The following is a 16,531-nucleotide window of genomic DNA, read 5'->3' on the forward strand; positions in this document are numbered from 1 at the left end:
TATTTTTTTTTTTTTTTTTTTTTTTTTAAAAAAAAAACTAACAATGTCAACATTACCTCGGCTATTATTTTCGAGATTACCTCGATATACACAATCTACATTAGTAAGGAATTCTTTATTGAGAAATAACATTCATCGAATGACGACAATACGATCAGTGCATAATTCACCAAAGGAATATAACGGAATTCAATCAGTAGCTCATCATTTTAAGCAACAACGGCATATGCCCTATTTTTTAGAATACCTCATGTGGGCCGTCTTTGGTTCTGAAGCACTACACCTCATTTGGCTCAAGATGGATTATAAGGAATATAAAGAAAGAAGTGCCCATAAGATAAAATTACTAGAGGAAATTATCAAACATATTGAGCAAGGGGAAGAGATCGAGGAAAGCTTAAAACAGGAAATTAAGATGGTTTTGATGAACAATAAACATCACAAGGATGATTTACATGATTTAAAAGATGAAATTGATGATGAGTATTTAAATCATTGTAAGTATTAGCCTTAGACGAGAATAGGATGTATGACTTATCCTCCCTCTTTCTTATAGTAATTGCATCTTTAGAAAAACAAGAACAAGAAAAGAAAGAAAATATAGATTCAAATAGACTTGATACAAAGAATGATCATAATGAAAGTCCAACAGCGTCAACACGAGGGAATAAAAAGGACTCAAAGACACACTTCTTTTTATAAATAAAGCAAATACGGATCCTATTTATTATCTAAAATCGACTAATATCTCTCCCTAACAAAAGAGTTATGAACCTAATATGTATAATAGACACATAAATATTAAAATAATTCTAGTACATTTACATTACCAATGATAAGCGATTAACATTTTGTTCCGAATGCTGATGCTTTTGTTTATATATACAGATCTCCAAAATAACCATGATAAATGGCCCGACATTTTTGCCCAATTATGTACAGCAGACATATCTACTAAAGCTTCATAAGAACCAATATAAGCCATCATACCATAGTCTCGATATTTGAACTTCTTTCCTTCCGAAAGATCATAATCTCTTTTAGCAAATGTATTTAAAGCTATAATTTTATATTATTAGAAAGTAAGAGTGTAAGATAAGTAGATCAGTTACTACTGTTGCCGTTTTATGCATATTTGTATTTATAAATAACGTACTTTTTGCAAGATATTTAGCTTTTTGAGAGGCGACTATAGTTTTTTTTTTTTCTTTTTCGGGTTACATGTAAAATTTAAACATTTTATACTCATATTATTATACCTTGTGCTGTAGCTGGTAAGTCATATTCTTTAATTGTAGCGCAATCGCCGAGAGCATAAATATTGGGAAAAGGAAGATTAGTTTCTTTATTATAAACACGCAAATGGCCATCTGTTAATATCCTATATTAAAAAAATAAAGACTCTGTGAAACTTTATTTGCCGTGTATTACATATACAAATACCTTTGACTGGATTTGTCTTTTTCAGCTTCAATAAAAGACTCTACTAATGGATTTTGCATTAGACCAGTAGACCATACCAATAAGCCATAAGGAACTTGTTTACAAACGTTTGCAGGAAAGTTAATATTATAATGAAATACACCACATATGTATAGATATAATACCTTCACCTTCGCCTTGAATAATTAAATGATCTTTTTCTACCTTCTCAACTTTTCGTTCTAATAAGTAAAATTTGGAAAAAAAAAAAAAAAAAAAAGCGTGAATATTTTTTTTTCTTTTATTTGCATGCATGCATGTATGTATAGTATAGTTTACTTGTTTTGACTTGGATTCCTTTACGATTAAATTTCTTTGAAGCATAATCAGCAAGATGAGAATCAAAGGCTCCAAGAATAGTGGGGGCAACATCAAATAACGTCATATGAATCTTTCCAATTAAATCAGGATAAAGTCTAGATACATCATCTGCAATGAAATCGTAAAGTTCTGCCGAAAACTCAACCCCCTTTATATATATATATATATATAAAACGTGACATGAATACAGTCTATAAACTACTTGAATATATATTTTAACTTACGGTTGGACCACCGCCTACAACTACAAAATGAAGCTGGTCCTCCTTTTCTTTATCAGTTAAACCAGGCTGCGAAGCATATTCAAAACCTATGATACATTAAATATAAATACAAAACTAATAATATTATTATGCATTATAATCACAGTCAATTAATTTTTTTCTAATCTTTCTTGCATCATTAATTTCCTTTAAGAAATAAGCATATTCTTTCACACCAGGAATACCAAACGTCTTTGAATAAGCACCTACACAGATAATTAACTGATCATAATGTAATGAAAATTTTCTTTGTTCCAGATCTAGTATGTTTTACACATTTAAATATATGTGTGTATGTGTATGTGTATGTGTTTGGTTTTAATACCGCATTTCCCTTCTTATTCAACAGATTCACACACTTACCATGAATACTAGAAGTACAATGAATGATTTGATTCTTACTGTCTTTTTTTATATAAGATATGTGTTAGAAAAGCAGTCAAAAGAGGGAGAAATTTACTATTTACCTATCCCATCACAGTAAGCTTCATAAAAGTTCGTGCCGCTTGAATAGGTACGTATAGGCTCAGTAATACATCTAAATTCCAATGTACCAACTGAAGTACTAAAAAAAAAAAAAAAAAAAAAAAAAAAAAAAAAAAAAAAAAAAAAAAAATTGAATAATAAAAATTCTATATCTTCAAGGCTTCATTTAACAATACTACCTTGCCAATAATGGAGTGAAAACAAAATGGTTTCTATTATAATTATTGTTTAGTTTTATACAATTTTTTATTTATATATAATTTACCTGGGAGAAACAATAGAAATATGATAAATTTTTTGATCTAAATCTCGAATCAAACGGAAACCTAAAGGCAGAGTTATGAATTAGTTTGAGGAAAAAAAAAAAAAAAAAAGAATCTTTTAACCATTTCTACCTGCCCAACCAGAGCCTATTTGGTAATATAACAGTAAAATACTTGATTAATAATCAACTCTTTTTCTTTTTACTTTTTTTTAAAAAAGAAAAATAAGTATTTAAACCTAATATAATAGTGTTTCCTATATATTTATATAAATATATATAAAAGATAAATATACACTGTATGCAACTAATTCTTTATTTACGTTGAGGCTCTGTTAGAGCTCTTGTTTTTGTCTGGATAAAATGCTTTGCTATGAATAGTAATGATAAATATAATGTATATATATATAATCATGTTATATGTTATAGATACTTTGATAATGTTTTAATGATAATTGCAAAGGGTTTAATAAAGGTGGTATAGTCAAAGCAGTATTATTGTTGACTGGATAATTTTGCTGGAATAATTTAAGCGAGTAATTATTAGTCGCATTAATCATGTTTATCAGTCTTTTTCGAACCCATTTTGAATGATTCAATGTCGATAAATTGACAGTACAAGACATTAAATGTATCATTATTTCTAAACAAAAGAACAGGTTATATTGGTATATAAAAGAAATGGAATTGTCTTTTATATGGTTTTTATTTATAGTAAAATCGAACTTTAAGAGACTTCAATTGGACACGAGATATTAGGTATATCCGGTTTGTCCGAGTTGGATCATTAAGGACAAGTTTTGAAATATAGAGTTGCAGTTTTTTTTTGAATCAAACTATAAAATCTTTATCAAAAATATATATGTATATATCGTATGTCTAGTCTCTGATAAATAATCTGGTCAAAAAATTCAATTCTAATTGATAATCTCCTTACATGACTTTTTCGGGTAAAGATGTATTATTTGTATAGAGGTCCAAATTAGCAGCAAATGTGTTAGTGTTAAGCATTTTTATTTTATTTTTGGCACTATTAAATGCCTGTACCCTAAAACACAGGTTGTATTGCGCTTCATACATCAATTTAAATAATCCAAAACATTCTTATGAAATCAATATTCCTTAGCCTAGTCTAGACTACTGAGCTCCATTGAATGAAAACAATGATCTATTTCTCTAATTGTGGACTAATGAATACATTGTTTACCTTGCAGGAATAGCTTACACATACTAGAATTTTGTTTAGATGGTTTAGAATAACTTCCACTAGATTATGTTTTCCGCTCTCTGTCAACGTCTCTTCTATTTTACCTACAGAAAGCAGTACATCTAAAATATCTTCATTAAGAGAAGCAATAGATGTCACAAGTGATAATTGGACGATCATCAAAATAAGGTAATCACACTTAACTGCCCTTTTATTTATTAATAGCAACTGAGCAAATAAGATCAAAGAAATAACTTTTATTTTACATACTGCTTCATGTACATTTATTGATAAGTTATTAACTTGTTTTTGGCCGCATGTTTCTATTTTTTTTTTATTTTTAGAGCACTTCCTATTTATACAAGTTACTGCTAGTTTTATATATATATAAACTCTTTTTACATTTCTACCAAACTTAATCTATCACCTTGTATTCAGCTTCTTGTGTATTATAATACAGAACGGTTCATTATTATTGCTATGCTATTTTCTTTGATAATTTAATGCTGAGCCGCTATTATTGTTTGTCTTTATCTTTTTAGACACACTTGATCTATTTGGCTTAGGCACATCACACTATTATTTATTTTTTTTACCACTTTTTTTTATGTAGTTTTATATACCAGTACAGTTCTAGCTCCTTGCAACAATTGATAGCATCTGTTCCCATTCCATAGTTTTCTCATATCTTATTTGATTAATAATACAAACATGTCTTTTATTTACAATAATTAGTATCTTCAATGTTTCTAACACCTATTCTAACGATAGGTTCAATAAAAAGAAAAAACACACACATAATGATAACAAGTAATTATTATTCCGTGAATCAAGTAGCATTTCCCTAAAAAATAAAAAGGCGTAAAAAAAAAAAAAAAAAAAAAAAAAAAAAAGTATTCATCCAATCAAATCCTCATATTTAAAGACGGCTACTCTCAATAAACAACCCTTGCTTGCCTTAAGAAAAAAAAAGGAAATTATTATGCAAGACTAATAAAATTTATTCTTTTATTTATCTTTGTATGCTAAAAACGATTTATAGAACGTGCTTTCGTTCGTTAACTACTACAACCGCAGTAAAAACTCTCTTTGATACTTCTCCTAATCACTTATTCAAACCACTTCAACAATTGGCACCGACTTTCTATACAAATGGTGATAATATAAAGCCGCTTTATCAGCCTGTTGATTTCTATTCTCAATTAAAAGTATGATTGACAAGATTATAGGTTAATGCTAACTATGTACAACTGACAATTTATTTTATTAAAAAAAAAATCAACTCACAGGAAAATATCTTATCTGCCAAGGAACGTGTATTTATTGCTGCACTTTATATTGGTCAGAGTGAAAGAGAGCTTGTAAAAATATTTAAAAATGTTTTAATATTATGTATTTATTAATATTAATAACATAGGTTAATACCTTACGTTTAGCTCTTCATAGAAACCCTCGACTTAAGATTTATATATTAATTGACTGTTTACGTGGAACAAGAGTATCAAAAGATGAAAGCTCTGCAACATTACTATTACCACTAATCAGAGATTATCCAGATCAGATTAGAGTATCAATGTACCATACTCCTGATCTAACGGGCATCTTGAAAAAAACATTACCTCAAAGATTTAATGAAACTATTGGATTAATGCATTTAAAGGTATATGGGTTTGATAATTCAGTTATGCTAAGTGGGTAAGCTATTTTTTTTTTATTTTTATTTTTTAAATAATAAATAGAAATAAAAGATGTTAATAATATTGTAAAGTGCCAATCTTAGTACTGACTATTTTACAAACCGACAAGATCGATATATATTATTTAATCAACAGCCAGGATTAAGCTCTTATTATTATGATCTTCTTCAACTCATCTCGGATTGCTCATATCAGCTTACCCCTTTATCGGAAAAAAAACAATACAAATTAGTCATTCATAATATTGCAGATCCTGTTAAAGAAAGTAGACAATATAAAAAACAAATGCATCATCGATTACAGCAATTTATACAATCTTATCAATCAAAACCCATTAAATCAGAAGAAGCCATGGCTGATACAGCTATTTTACCTGTCATTCAAATGGGCCCCTTTCGTATTCGTCAAGATGAACGAATGACACTTGAACTTTTAAATATCGCTCATCAACAGCCAAAGCCCTGGACAATCCACCTTACTTCGGGTTATTTTAATTTTACAGAGCAATACAAGTCCTTTATTCTTAAAACGCGTGCTTGTTTTCGATTCTTGACAGCTTCCCCTGAAGCGAACGGCTTTTTTAATTCAAAGGGAGTTTCTAGATTCTTACCTCCTGCTTATACATTTATTGAACGCGAATTTTATAGACATGTAAAACGAGCAGGAAGACAATCGGAAATTTCAATTGAAGAGTATAAAAGAACAGGTTGGACATATCATGCAAAAGGTTTATGGGTATCCCTCAATGATGATAAGCTTCCTACAGCTACTATGATCGGCTCTCCTAACTTTGGTCAGAGGTCAAGTGAACGAGACTTAGAGGCTCAAGCATTAGTAATCACAAGGAATGAAAGTTTAAGAAAAGCATTGCATAAGGTTTATTAAAAAAAATAACTTTAATGTTGTTTTAAGACATGCACTTAATTATTTTTAAATAGGAAGTGGATTTATTACATCAACATTCAGAACTTGTAACAAACGAAACATTTGATAAAATAGATAGAAGAGTACCTAATGGTGTCAAAATTGCAACTGCATTTGTAAAAACCATGTTATAATTATTAGATTTATTACACTTGTCGATTCTATAATATAATAGTATACTTTTTTTTTTCAAAGTCTTGTCAGTATTTATTGTTTGTAATAATCACAATTAATTTTCGGTGGTTTTCTTTCTTTTATACTAATGATTCGAATTTCATGATTTTTTTCGAACTTTGTATCAGAAATGAGTGAATGCTGTATCTTGAATTGCATAAGAAAAAAAAAAATTATAGCCAATTAGATATTAGCTCCAGGCAAAAGAAGTGTAGACAATACTACAATTATAGTTTTGACAGGATTTTTTTTTAAAAAAAAAGGTGACGGTTAAATTGATAACAAAAAAAAAAAAAAAAAAAAAAAAAAAAAAAAAAAAAAGCCTGTAAACTATTTCCTCCTTTTATTTATAATAACAAATTCAATGTCTAAGCGTGCTAACGAAGATCAATTTCCTATTTCACAAAATAAAAAAAGTCGCTCAACAAAGGAAGGACATGCACCTAACTGTGTGGATGATACATGCAAAGGTTGTGATGTAGGTGAAGTAGAGATCTCTTTTGTTCGTAAAGATGCTACAGGAAAGACGATCGACACTGAACCTAATGCTCAAGAGCTTTTAGCCATGGCCATCGATGAGGCAGCTAATCAAAAATACAATGATAAAGATGATAATGAAAATAATGATATGGCTCATCGCCTGTTTGATATGGCTATAGAAAAATATCAAAAAGAAGAACCTGACAATCATCTAGGCTATGCTACATGCTTAATTGAATTGGGTAAAGCTCTTCAAGTAGAAGAAAGTATTCGTGAAGGTCTAGAAGTTCTTCGTGGTGAACAAAAGAAACAAAAAGGAAACAAAGAAATTTTGCTTAAATTAGCAGGTGCTGCTATCATATTAGCTAATTTGCTTCGTAAGAAAAAGGACACCTATTTTGAAGAACAAGAAGCTGAACTGAAAGATAGCGATGGTGAAATAGATGAAGTAGCTTATGAAGAACTTTTACAGAAGCAGCAAGTTTCTAGAGAGGAAATAAAGCTATATAAGGATGCAATTAATCATGCTAAGGAAGCCTTTGAAGATATCGAAAAGGAAGAAAATGAATCAATTCAAAAAGAAATACAGACTGTTTTACATGAATTAAGAGCATATGGTCAATTGCTTACACAACCTTTTCATCAAATTCACGTTAATACTGTGCTGGACGCTGTTATTAGTTTTATTCAAAAACTTCCTAAATACGAAGAAGATGCTGATTTGTTAATTTTATGGGCTGCATGTCTTTTACATAAAGAGAAGTTTATAGAAAATGAAGATGAAAAACTTATCGTAATGAAAAAGATTGATGATATGTTAATTAAAGCAAATAAAACACATCTTCTTCAACACGGTAAAGAGAGTGCCTGGGTTTGGGAAATGGTAAAAAAAAAACACGAAAAAAACCAAAACAAACGGATGACTTATTCAATTTTTTTTTTGCTTTGTACTTTGTTTATTAGTATGCTATGCTTCGTATTAATCAATCTAATTTGGCCGAAGATGAAGACAAAGCTTTAGATTTATATGATGAAGCAATTAAAGCTTTCAAGAAAGCACATGCATTGGATCCAGGTAAAATAAACAATAATTTTAAATTAAAATGAACTAGCAATATTAACTCTACTTTAATAGACAATCCAAAACTTTCTGAAATGGTCAATATGCTTGAAGCTTCTCCAGAAGAAGAAGAAGAATAAATAAAATAAATAAACATATGTGTATATAAATATATGTATATATAAATAATACTGTAATACGCTTTATCTCTATGAATAATACATGCTATATGTATATAAATATATATATTCTTTCACATGTAAAATAAAAAAAAAAAATTAAAAATAGTAAATGCCGCTTAAAATACTTGTTTATGAATTAAACATAGTATTTACTAGCAATACTATTAAATATCACACGTATTAAATATATGCATTCATATACATATGATTCAGTTAAAAAAGAAAAATTAAGTTTTACAACACTATAAATGTTATTGGTTAGATATCATTAAAATAAACATTATCGAAAAAAGCTTAATAACCTAAAATAAACGTGCTAAAATATATAATTGCTGACTCTTAAAATATTCTTCTTCTGAACTTGACAGTTTTTAATATAAGATGAGGCTATTGTTCATTGTTAACTTTTTTTTTTATTTTCATAGTTTTTCTTTCTTTATTTATTTTTTTGACAATCTTTGAATGAACTTATACCGAAGAATATATTCAGCATATGTGCTATACACTGTTGCACTTATTTTATTAGCACCATTTATTTCTGGTTATAAACTCCCTGCACCTATTATCGTCTTATCACCCACAGCAAATCAAGAATTTAGCCCTGGACAGCGTATTTTCTTTGAATACGTTATTACAGACAATGCTAGTATGCAATTTATATATATATATATATATTTTAATTCTTATGACTTATGCAACTTTTTGTAGTAAATCAAATTGATATTTTCTTAGACTCTTTTGGAAATGTCAATAATCAAATATTCCTTGAATACATATTAGTTAATCCTAATAAATCTAATGGTACTTATACCATCGACGGACATAAGTACAAAAAGTATTCTTTATATCATGCTATTCCTCAAGATTTACCTATTAAAAACGAAGTGTATCAGGTACAGTATATAACATACATTTATACATTTATTTTGTATTATATTAACTGCTTTTTGTTTTGGAATTTTATCAGATTACATTTCAGACAGAGGCGGAATATGTTGTAATTCCTATTGAAATAAACCAATCCACTACTGCAACAGCAACTGAAATTAGTAAAACAACAAAAAGCATAAACAGCACATCAAGTACTATTACAACAACCATATCAAAAGCAACAACAATAAATACTACTACTACTACTACTACTACTACTACTACTACTACTACTACACCTACTACTACTACTACTACACCTATTACTACTACTACACCTACTATTACTACTACTACACCTATTACTACTACTACACCTACTATTACTACTACTACACCTACTATTACTACTACTACTACTAGTACACCAACACCTACAGTAATCAGTTCAACAGTGTCATCATATCAAAATATATCCTCTATAACTCCTAGTAGTATATTAAATAGTAGTTCAAGTATAATACATAGCTCACAAACTTATCCTCCAGTTACAAATAGCATAATTACTACTGCTCTTAATAATAGCTCATCCTTCCCATCTATGATGAGTAGAACAACTTATGTTACTTCTAATTCATCATTTATGCCTACGATAATTACTAAAACTCAAGCATATTCCTCCAAGACATTATCTCCCATACCAACAGAGACAACAGTAGTCCACAGTACTTTGTCATCTTCACCTATTACAACAGGTACCTTATCAGCAAGTACTACACCTACTCCACCTAATCCGAGAAGTTTTATTCATAATTCTGCTTCAGCAAATTCCATTAGAGTAGACTTTTCAATTGTTATTACTACATTAGTTTCTTTGCTCATTTTTAAAAATTTACTAGTACTTTAACAGGCTTAATATAACTTACAGTGACATTGCAATATTTAATTAGTCCTTTTTTTTTTTTTAATACTATATTTATCTCATCGATTGTAATATTTTATCACATATTTGTATATATATAAATATATATTTATTTATTTATAAATATATATTTTTATATATATTTATTATTATACATATTCATACTACATATACTTATATCTATTCAATAATAATAAAAAACACATAATAATATATATAGCATTTTTTTTTTTTTTTTTTTTTTTTTTTTTTACAACTTATATTGGGCAGGCTCAATTGTTTCGTGTTTATATTGCTTCTTTCCAGATCCATAATCACCAGCACCTTGACCATGTCCAAGAAGCTTATATTTATAAATAACTAAGCCCTCTAAACCAACAGGACCACGAGCATGTGTCTTATTAGTACTTACACCTACTTCAGCACCAAAGCCATAACGGAAGCCATCAGCAAAACGAGTACTTGCATTCCAGTAACAACCAGCAGCATCAACACGTGTCATGAAATAATCTGCAGTTTCTTTATTTTCAGTAACAATTGCATCTGTATGCTTTGATCCATGTTCATTAATGTGAACAACTGCAGCTTCAACATCAGATACTGACTTGACAGCCATAATTAAATCTAAAAACTCAGTATAAAAATCTTCCTCTACAGCCTCTTTAATCTTGTTTTGTTTATATTCTTGAGAAATAGCATCTGACTTGAGTAAAACTTCTTGAATATTCTTTTCGCACTTAAGGGTAACACCTGCATCTAAAAGAGCTAAAGCCACCTTAATAAATTCCCCATTTGATAATAAGGATTCATTCACTAATAAAGTTTCTGCAGCATTACAAGCGGCTGTATAATTTGTCTATCATAACATGCATGAGTCTTTTTCCTTTTCTCTTAATAACTTATAAATTACCTTAGCATCTACAACAATTTTAACGGCTTTTTCGATATCAGCCTCTTTATCAATATACACAGAGCAAATACCATCAGCATGTCCAAGAACAGGAATTCTACGAAAATATATATACATATGTAGATGATAAGAATATGATTATCTACATGCTTAAACTATATCTGTACCTAGTATTGTTCTGAATATATTTAACTAAACTATTACTTCCTCTAGGAACAACTAAATCAATATAACGATCCAAATCCAATAATGCATTAATATCTTCACGAGTTTCAACAATTTGAACAGCTTCCTTAGGAATACCATTAGTAGCAGGCAAGCTTGCTAAAGCATCTTGAATAACGCGGGCCAAAGCAGCATTTGTATGTGTTGCTTCTTTACCACCTTTCAAGATAACAGCATTACCTGACTTAAGGGCTAAGCAAGAGATATTTACCACAACCTCAGGACGAGCTTCAAAGATAGTTAACAAGACACCAACAGGAACTGTCAAACGATATAATTCTAAACCTTCGTCTAGTTTTGTTGCTAATGTAATCTTCTTTGTAGGATCAGGTAATTCAGCAATGTCACTAACACCTGAAAGAATGGTATCAAACTTATCATTTTGACAAACATCTAAACGCTTATAAAGAGAAGCTGAAAGCTTGCCAGCTTTAACTAATTCTTCTGCGATCTATATATGTATATATATAAGGTTAAATGATCATTATGAAAAAAAAAAAAAAAACTTACTTTCTTGTCTTCTTCATTAGCTTTAAAAATTTCTTCTCTACGATCACTTAAAACTTGCTTAATCTTTAAAAGGGCTTCATTTTTTTGAGTGTCAGTGACTGACTGAAGACTGACTGAAGCAAGTCGAGCAGAACGAGCAATTTCAACAATAGGAGAGGCTGACATTCTGATATTTATGTATGCGTGTAAGTATCTTGAAAAAAAGAAGAAAAAAGAAATTTTTAATTGTGAGTCAATTATACTCACTGTTGAAGCTGAGATTGAACCACTCGTCATGTCTGCACACACCACGTTACAAAAAAATAGATTAGCACAATTTCCAAATAGAGTGCAAAAAGGACCTAAACTTATAAAATAGATACACATGTCTATTTAACGAACTCAAATTCTTTTTCACTGTAATACATAAAGGCAGAAAATTATTCACACATTATGATATATTCGAAACGTGCAAATTTATCAAATATATTTATGGCTAAAATAGACTTCAAAATTGGATTCAAAATATTTACAGATCATTATACAAGACACGGGTTGCAAACGTCTTCAAATTTGGATAGTAGAGTCTTTTGATACAATAGCTGTTCATTATTAGACTATTCATTAAGAAACAAAGGAGAATAATACTTTAGCGATAATGTGCGATTAAATTGAAAAATTGCAAATATACTAAAGTTATTGCCCGCCTTAGTAAGATCAAAAAGACTGGGAAATTAAAGCCGGTATTCTCCAACGAGGATAGGTCCAAACACGTGGTAAGCACAATGACGTATCATCTTCAAATCATCATACTTTAAAATAATACAATCTGGTCAAGTATTTTATAGTAAAATACAATTTTTTTTTCATTGGTGAATGCCTTATTACTCTTGATAGTATTTCTTTTCTACTAAGCAAAAATACTCCTGGAATGATAGATCACTTTTGTCAAAAAAATATTAATTCCATTAGAAGGGCAAAATTACTCCTATCTTTTTAAAGTTGCTTTATTAATGTTGGGAATGGTTCTATACACTAAAAAAAATTATAGACTAACTCAAATTGTCTATTTGTGGTATTGCTGGTCATTCTAGCAATTACCTTCCAACTAGTTTAACTTTAACTATACAGAAAGCGCTTGAACATTGTATAAAGGATTACCTCTCGATCAGTAGCTCTGGTTTGGATACACTTCTAAAGCGTTGATTGTAGTTTTTTTTATCAAATCCTCTGTTTAGCTGAAGTTTGTAATATTTCACGTAAATGCCATAACATCATTCTAATACTTGTCTTGCCTTTCTCGATCTTATATTTGTATAAAACTGGTTATTTGTTTATATACTTGGGATTTTCTTTGTACTAAAGCTCCTTCCCCTTTCTATTTTATTTATTTATTTATTTATTTATTTATTTTTATTCATTTATAATATTAAAGATGCAAGTAGTAGTCACTCGTGTAACATTTCATTATGAAAAGATATAAAAGGCGCGAATGTTTAATTTCCCTTTTTTTTTTCTTTTTTTTCTTTTTTTTCTTTTTTTTCTTTTTTTTTTCCCTTTTTTTTTTCAGAAATGTGGGGAGCCTGTTTTATGCCGGGCTATGAATAGCATTGAAAATCGCCCCGTCTGTATAGTGCCTCCCATGGCTGATGGAAGGTAACACAGACCCATAGAATGTTTATTGATAATAAGAGTAGTTATTAACTACAAACAATATTTAGTTCTTCATATACAAAAGTGTTAGACATTTGAAGATTGTTTCGTAAAATAGCCCTTCTCGTTATACAATAAACATTCAAGAGGCTAAAACGATATATGAATTATGAATGATACTTTCATTTATAATAAAAGATATTTAGTGTCTGCTTGTTGTCATTGTAATTAAAATCAGTAAATATGCTCTAAAATTGGCAGTTTACATATAAACGGTATCCCTGCTCCTTATCATTAGAAAAAAAAAAAGATCTTTTGAGCTGATTTATAATGATATGTTTCTTGATTAAATAAACAGGGCATGATTTTTTTTTTCATTATTATAGTATATTTAGATTATGGTTGAATAACTACTTGACTATTAATTCCAAATTTAAAATATCGTATTATCTATAAATTGAACATGCTATTTCTAACTTCAAGAAGTAAGTGTTTCCTACTATTAATATCTGCATCGCATCTATTAGAGTAGACAAAGAAGATACAGTATAATAGCATTAAATTCAGATGGTAAAATTGTATGATAAACTAATAGGCATCGTTGTACTGAAAATTAAAGAATATCAAAATATAATATTCATGAAGATATGGCTTCGGGAGAAAGCTTTTAATACTATTATATCTGAATATTGCTCAACCATTATCTTATCAGTTTAAAGTAATAATAAACAAACGTCTCGAAAAGAGAAAAGGATACTTTTTATATTTCATGTTTTGTTTTGTTTTTTTTTCCTATTTGTTTTTAGCTTGATTTGATACGTCAAAATTATCGCTCAGGAACCAGTACATCTTCTTTGAAACTTCTGAGATTAGTGTTAGATGCTTCTATTTTTTAAAAAAAAAAAAAAATTCAAACTCATTCACATTTGATTGTCTGTGTTCCTGAATAAAATTAAAATAAAACATTTGATGGAATACAACAGCACTACTTCAAACTTTATTCTATTCCATTCTATAATGCTATACTTTATATACATTATAATGGTCTACTCTATTAATCTGATTTTAAAGGTTCTTAGTAATCATCAATTCATTTTCCTTTTCAGTCAGAAAAAAAAAAAGAAAAAAAAAAAAAGAAAAAAATACCGTTAATAAAGGTGAAACAGCAAGTATCAGTTGTAAATTTGTTCCTGGTTTTTTTTTTTCAAATTTATATTATAGTATTACATCAACTAATGTTCTTGTCACTGAAGTTTTACTATCATGGGAAGTAAAGGCTAATTAATAAGATAAGGAATCTTATTTTGAGGTTTTATACACAAAAAGTCTGTAAAAAGCCTGATAAAAAGTCTGATAAAAAACATGCCTTTTTTTTTCTTCCTTTTGCTAGATTTTCTTCTAACAGCTATTAATTCATTAAAATTCCGAATAAAAACATATACATTTTTTTTTGTTTTGAAAAAAAAAAAGTTTTATATAAAAAGATCAATTTTATCATCTTGTTCCTTTTGTATCTTTTATAAATAGAGGAATATGGGCAATTCTTGTAAGGTATTTATTAGATCTTTTAGCATTATTATTATAGCATTATTATTATCGGTTAAAGCCTCTCCTATTTCTCATATAAAGCACCATAATGGTACAGTTTATAATTACTGGACCACAAAGGCTTGGGGTGCTAATTTGGGTAACTGGCTTATTCTTGAGAAATGGATGGATTCCTCTATTTTTGATAAATATGCTCCTAAAGCGGTCGACGAATGGACCTTTTGTCAGCACGCAACTAATCCTGCAAAAGCATTAGAAGAACATTGGAATTCTTGGGTTAGGGAGGACGATTTTAAAATTCTTGCTAGTGTACATGCTAACCATGTGCGTATTCCAGTTGGTTATTGGGCCTTTATTACACCTGATTCCGGAGAACCTTATGTCTCTAGTGGCCAAAAGAAACAAATTGAACGTATCCTTCAGTATTGTAACACTTATAATATGTACGCTATTATTGATTTGCATGGACTTCCTGGCTCCCAAAATGGTGAAGCCCATTCTGGTCATATTGGCCCCATTCAATTTTATTCCGATTACAATATTGAACGTAGTATCAAGACAATACGTGCCATTGTTGATTGGATGAATGGACTTGACTATGTCTTAAAAAGTAGAATTGCCTCTATTCAATCTGCTAATGAACCTAGGATTGTAAAAGACAATCAATTGAACATACTCAAGAAATATTATAATGATGCCTTTCATATTATTGATGCATCGCCATATAAAGTGCCTATGATATTTCATGATGCATTCCAAGGCCTTAGTGCTTGGAATGACTTTTTACCCGTTCCTGCTAATGCAGTAATCGATCTTCATTCTTACTTTGCCTTCCCTCCTATCTCAGATACAAAGTCGATTATCAGTTCTATTTGTAGTATTGAATCTCCTGCTCAACATTTTCATTTACCCGTCTTATTTGGTGAATGGTCTCTTGCCTCTGGTGTTCCAAACAGTGACTCTTGGTTAAAAGAAATGATGGATACTCAAGTCGCTATTTACAAAACGGGTGGTGCTGGTGGTACCTTTTGGGCTCTTAAAAACAATATCAATTCAAGTGTGTGGTCATTTGAACAACTTGTCAATGAAGGTATCATCAATGCTACCACCTATTTATATCATACCAATGCTCAATGTTAGCAATATCATTATAAATAAATAAATAAAAAAAAAGTATTAAACTATAAATTAATATTTATTTTCTTTTTCTAAATATGCATATACCAAGTAATGTATACAAATATACAAATATACATACATACATATACATATACATATATATATTATACGTATATATTTGAAATAATAGTAGTAATAGTAGTAATAGTAGTATTAGTAGTATTAGTATATGTTACAATTAAAAAAGAGAAATAAAA

The 16,531-nt window shown here is 29.3% G+C and overlaps 7 protein-coding genes across 7 annotated transcripts; 4 read left to right on the forward strand and 3 right to left on the reverse strand.

Moving 5' to 3' along the window:
• Positions 1–15: 15 nt before the first annotated feature.
• Positions 16–818, forward strand: BX663DRAFT_507649 (uncharacterized protein). The gene is made up of 2 exons (XM_051527374.1): positions 16–497; positions 557–818. Exons 1-2 carry the CDS (start codon positions 44–46, stop codon positions 700–702), a joined length of 600 nt encoding a protein of 199 aa, XP_051383142.1. The 5' UTR covers positions 16–43; the 3' UTR covers positions 703–818.
• On the reverse strand, positions 819–3,497 carry BX663DRAFT_507659 (NDE1, mitochondrial external NADH dehydrogenase). Its single transcript, XM_051527375.1, has 16 exons — positions 3,248–3,497; positions 3,138–3,185; positions 3,054–3,071; positions 2,948–2,962; positions 2,818–2,878; positions 2,732–2,764; positions 2,534–2,631; positions 2,430–2,471; positions 2,171–2,326; positions 2,028–2,113; positions 1,762–1,951; positions 1,608–1,664; positions 1,444–1,537; positions 1,260–1,381; positions 1,157–1,189; positions 819–1,059 (listed from the first exon to the last, which is right to left on the reverse strand). Exons 1-16 carry the CDS (start codon positions 3,450–3,452, stop codon positions 827–829), a joined length of 1,491 nt encoding a protein of 496 aa, XP_051383143.1. The 5' UTR covers positions 3,453–3,497; the 3' UTR covers positions 819–826.
• Positions 3,498–3,920: 423 nt separating this feature from the next.
• Positions 3,921–4,400, reverse strand: BX663DRAFT_507660 (uncharacterized protein). Its single transcript, XM_051527376.1, has 2 exons — positions 4,292–4,400; positions 3,921–4,229 (listed from the first exon to the last, which is right to left on the reverse strand). Exons 1-2 carry the CDS (start codon positions 4,303–4,305, stop codon positions 3,983–3,985), a joined length of 261 nt encoding a protein of 86 aa, XP_051383144.1. The 5' UTR covers positions 4,306–4,400; the 3' UTR covers positions 3,921–3,982.
• Positions 4,401–4,922: 522 nt separating this feature from the next.
• Positions 4,923–6,821, forward strand: BX663DRAFT_507666 (uncharacterized protein). The gene is made up of 5 exons (XM_051527377.1): positions 4,923–5,229; positions 5,311–5,382; positions 5,439–5,716; positions 5,790–6,594; positions 6,657–6,821. Exons 1-5 carry the CDS (start codon positions 5,044–5,046, stop codon positions 6,774–6,776), a joined length of 1,461 nt encoding a protein of 486 aa, XP_051383145.1. The 5' UTR covers positions 4,923–5,043; the 3' UTR covers positions 6,777–6,821.
• A 327-nt stretch (positions 6,822–7,148) lies between these two features.
• BX663DRAFT_507669 (uncharacterized protein) lies at positions 7,149–8,651 on the forward strand. Its single transcript, XM_051527378.1, has 3 exons — positions 7,149–8,179; positions 8,260–8,371; positions 8,432–8,651. The coding sequence occupies exons 1-3, from the start codon at positions 7,181–7,183 to the stop codon at positions 8,494–8,496; spliced, it is 1,176 nt and encodes a 391-aa protein (XP_051383146.1). The 5' UTR covers positions 7,149–7,180; the 3' UTR covers positions 8,497–8,651.
• A 1,901-nt stretch (positions 8,652–10,552) lies between these two features.
• Positions 10,553–12,159, reverse strand: BX663DRAFT_507672 (Aldehyde/histidinol dehydrogenase). Its single transcript, XM_051527379.1, has 4 exons — positions 11,976–12,159; positions 11,408–11,916; positions 11,241–11,337; positions 10,553–11,186 (listed from the first exon to the last, which is right to left on the reverse strand). Exons 1-4 carry the CDS (start codon positions 12,138–12,140, stop codon positions 10,581–10,583), a joined length of 1,377 nt encoding a protein of 458 aa, XP_051383147.1. The 5' UTR covers positions 12,141–12,159; the 3' UTR covers positions 10,553–10,580.
• A 2,953-nt stretch (positions 12,160–15,112) lies between these two features.
• Positions 15,113–16,400, forward strand: BX663DRAFT_507676 (glycoside hydrolase superfamily). Its single transcript, XM_051527380.1, has one exon. The coding sequence runs from the start codon at positions 15,141–15,143 to the stop codon at positions 16,293–16,295; it is 1,155 nt and encodes a 384-aa protein (XP_051383148.1). The 5' UTR covers positions 15,113–15,140; the 3' UTR covers positions 16,296–16,400.
• Positions 16,401–16,531: the final 131 nt, after the last annotated feature.

The sequence above is a fragment of the Cokeromyces recurvatus genome (assembly GCF_025118155.1).
Source record: "Cokeromyces recurvatus strain NRRL 2243 chromosome Unknown BX663scaffold_11, whole genome shotgun sequence".
Taxonomy (NCBI): domain Eukaryota; kingdom Fungi; phylum Mucoromycota; class Mucoromycetes; order Mucorales; family Mucoraceae; genus Cokeromyces; species Cokeromyces recurvatus.

What these genes read in the sequence shown, in the direction of transcription:
- BX663DRAFT_507659 (XM_051527375.1), bottom strand. Translation starts at nt 3,452, where the DNA reads ATGATACATTTAATGTCTTGTACTGTCAATTTATCGACATTGAATCAT. An exon ending in AGCTTACTGTGATGGGATAG is followed by an intron (nt 2,472 to 2,533) that starts GTAAATAGTAAA and finishes ATATAAAAAAAG; the next exon opens with ACAGTAAGAATCAAATCATT. An exon ending in AGGAATCCAAGTCAAAACAA is followed by an intron (nt 1,665 to 1,761) that starts GTAAACTATACT and finishes TTTACTTATTAG; the next exon opens with AACGAAAAGTTGAGAAGGTA.
- BX663DRAFT_507666 (XM_051527377.1), top strand. Translation starts at nt 5,044, where the DNA reads ATGCTAAAAACGATTTATAGAACGTGCTTTCGTTCGTTAACTACTACA. An exon ending in GTCAGAGTGAAAGAGAGCTT is followed by an intron (nt 5,383 to 5,438) that starts GTAAAAATATTT and finishes TTAATAACATAG; the next exon opens with GTTAATACCTTACGTTTAGC. An exon ending in AATTCAGTTATGCTAAGTGG is followed by an intron (nt 5,717 to 5,789) that starts GTAAGCTATTTT and finishes AATATTGTAAAG; the next exon opens with TGCCAATCTTAGTACTGACT.
- BX663DRAFT_507672 (XM_051527379.1), bottom strand. Translation starts at nt 12,140, where the DNA reads ATGTCAGCCTCTCCTATTGTTGAAATTGCTCGTTCTGCTCGACTTGCT. An exon ending in CTAATGAAGAAGACAAGAAA is followed by an intron (nt 11,917 to 11,975) that starts GTAAGTTTTTTT and finishes ATACATATATAG; the next exon opens with ATCGCAGAAGAATTAGTTAA. An exon ending in AAATTGTTGTAGATGCTAAG is followed by an intron (nt 11,187 to 11,240) that starts GTAATTTATAAG and finishes ATGTTATGATAG; the next exon opens with ACAAATTATACAGCCGCTTG.
- BX663DRAFT_507669 (XM_051527378.1), top strand. Translation starts at nt 7,181, where the DNA reads ATGTCTAAGCGTGCTAACGAAGATCAATTTCCTATTTCACAAAATAAA. An exon ending in GTGCCTGGGTTTGGGAAATG is followed by an intron (nt 8,180 to 8,259) that starts GTAAAAAAAAAA and finishes TTTGTTTATTAG; the next exon opens with TATGCTATGCTTCGTATTAA. An exon ending in AGCACATGCATTGGATCCAG is followed by an intron (nt 8,372 to 8,431) that starts GTAAAATAAACA and finishes CTACTTTAATAG; the next exon opens with ACAATCCAAAACTTTCTGAA.
- BX663DRAFT_507676 (XM_051527380.1), top strand. Translation starts at nt 15,141, where the DNA reads ATGGGCAATTCTTGTAAGGTATTTATTAGATCTTTTAGCATTATTATT.
- BX663DRAFT_507649 (XM_051527374.1), top strand. Translation starts at nt 44, where the DNA reads ATGTCAACATTACCTCGGCTATTATTTTCGAGATTACCTCGATATACA. An exon ending in TGATGAGTATTTAAATCATT is followed by an intron (nt 498 to 556) that starts GTAAGTATTAGC and finishes TCTTTCTTATAG; the next exon opens with TAATTGCATCTTTAGAAAAA.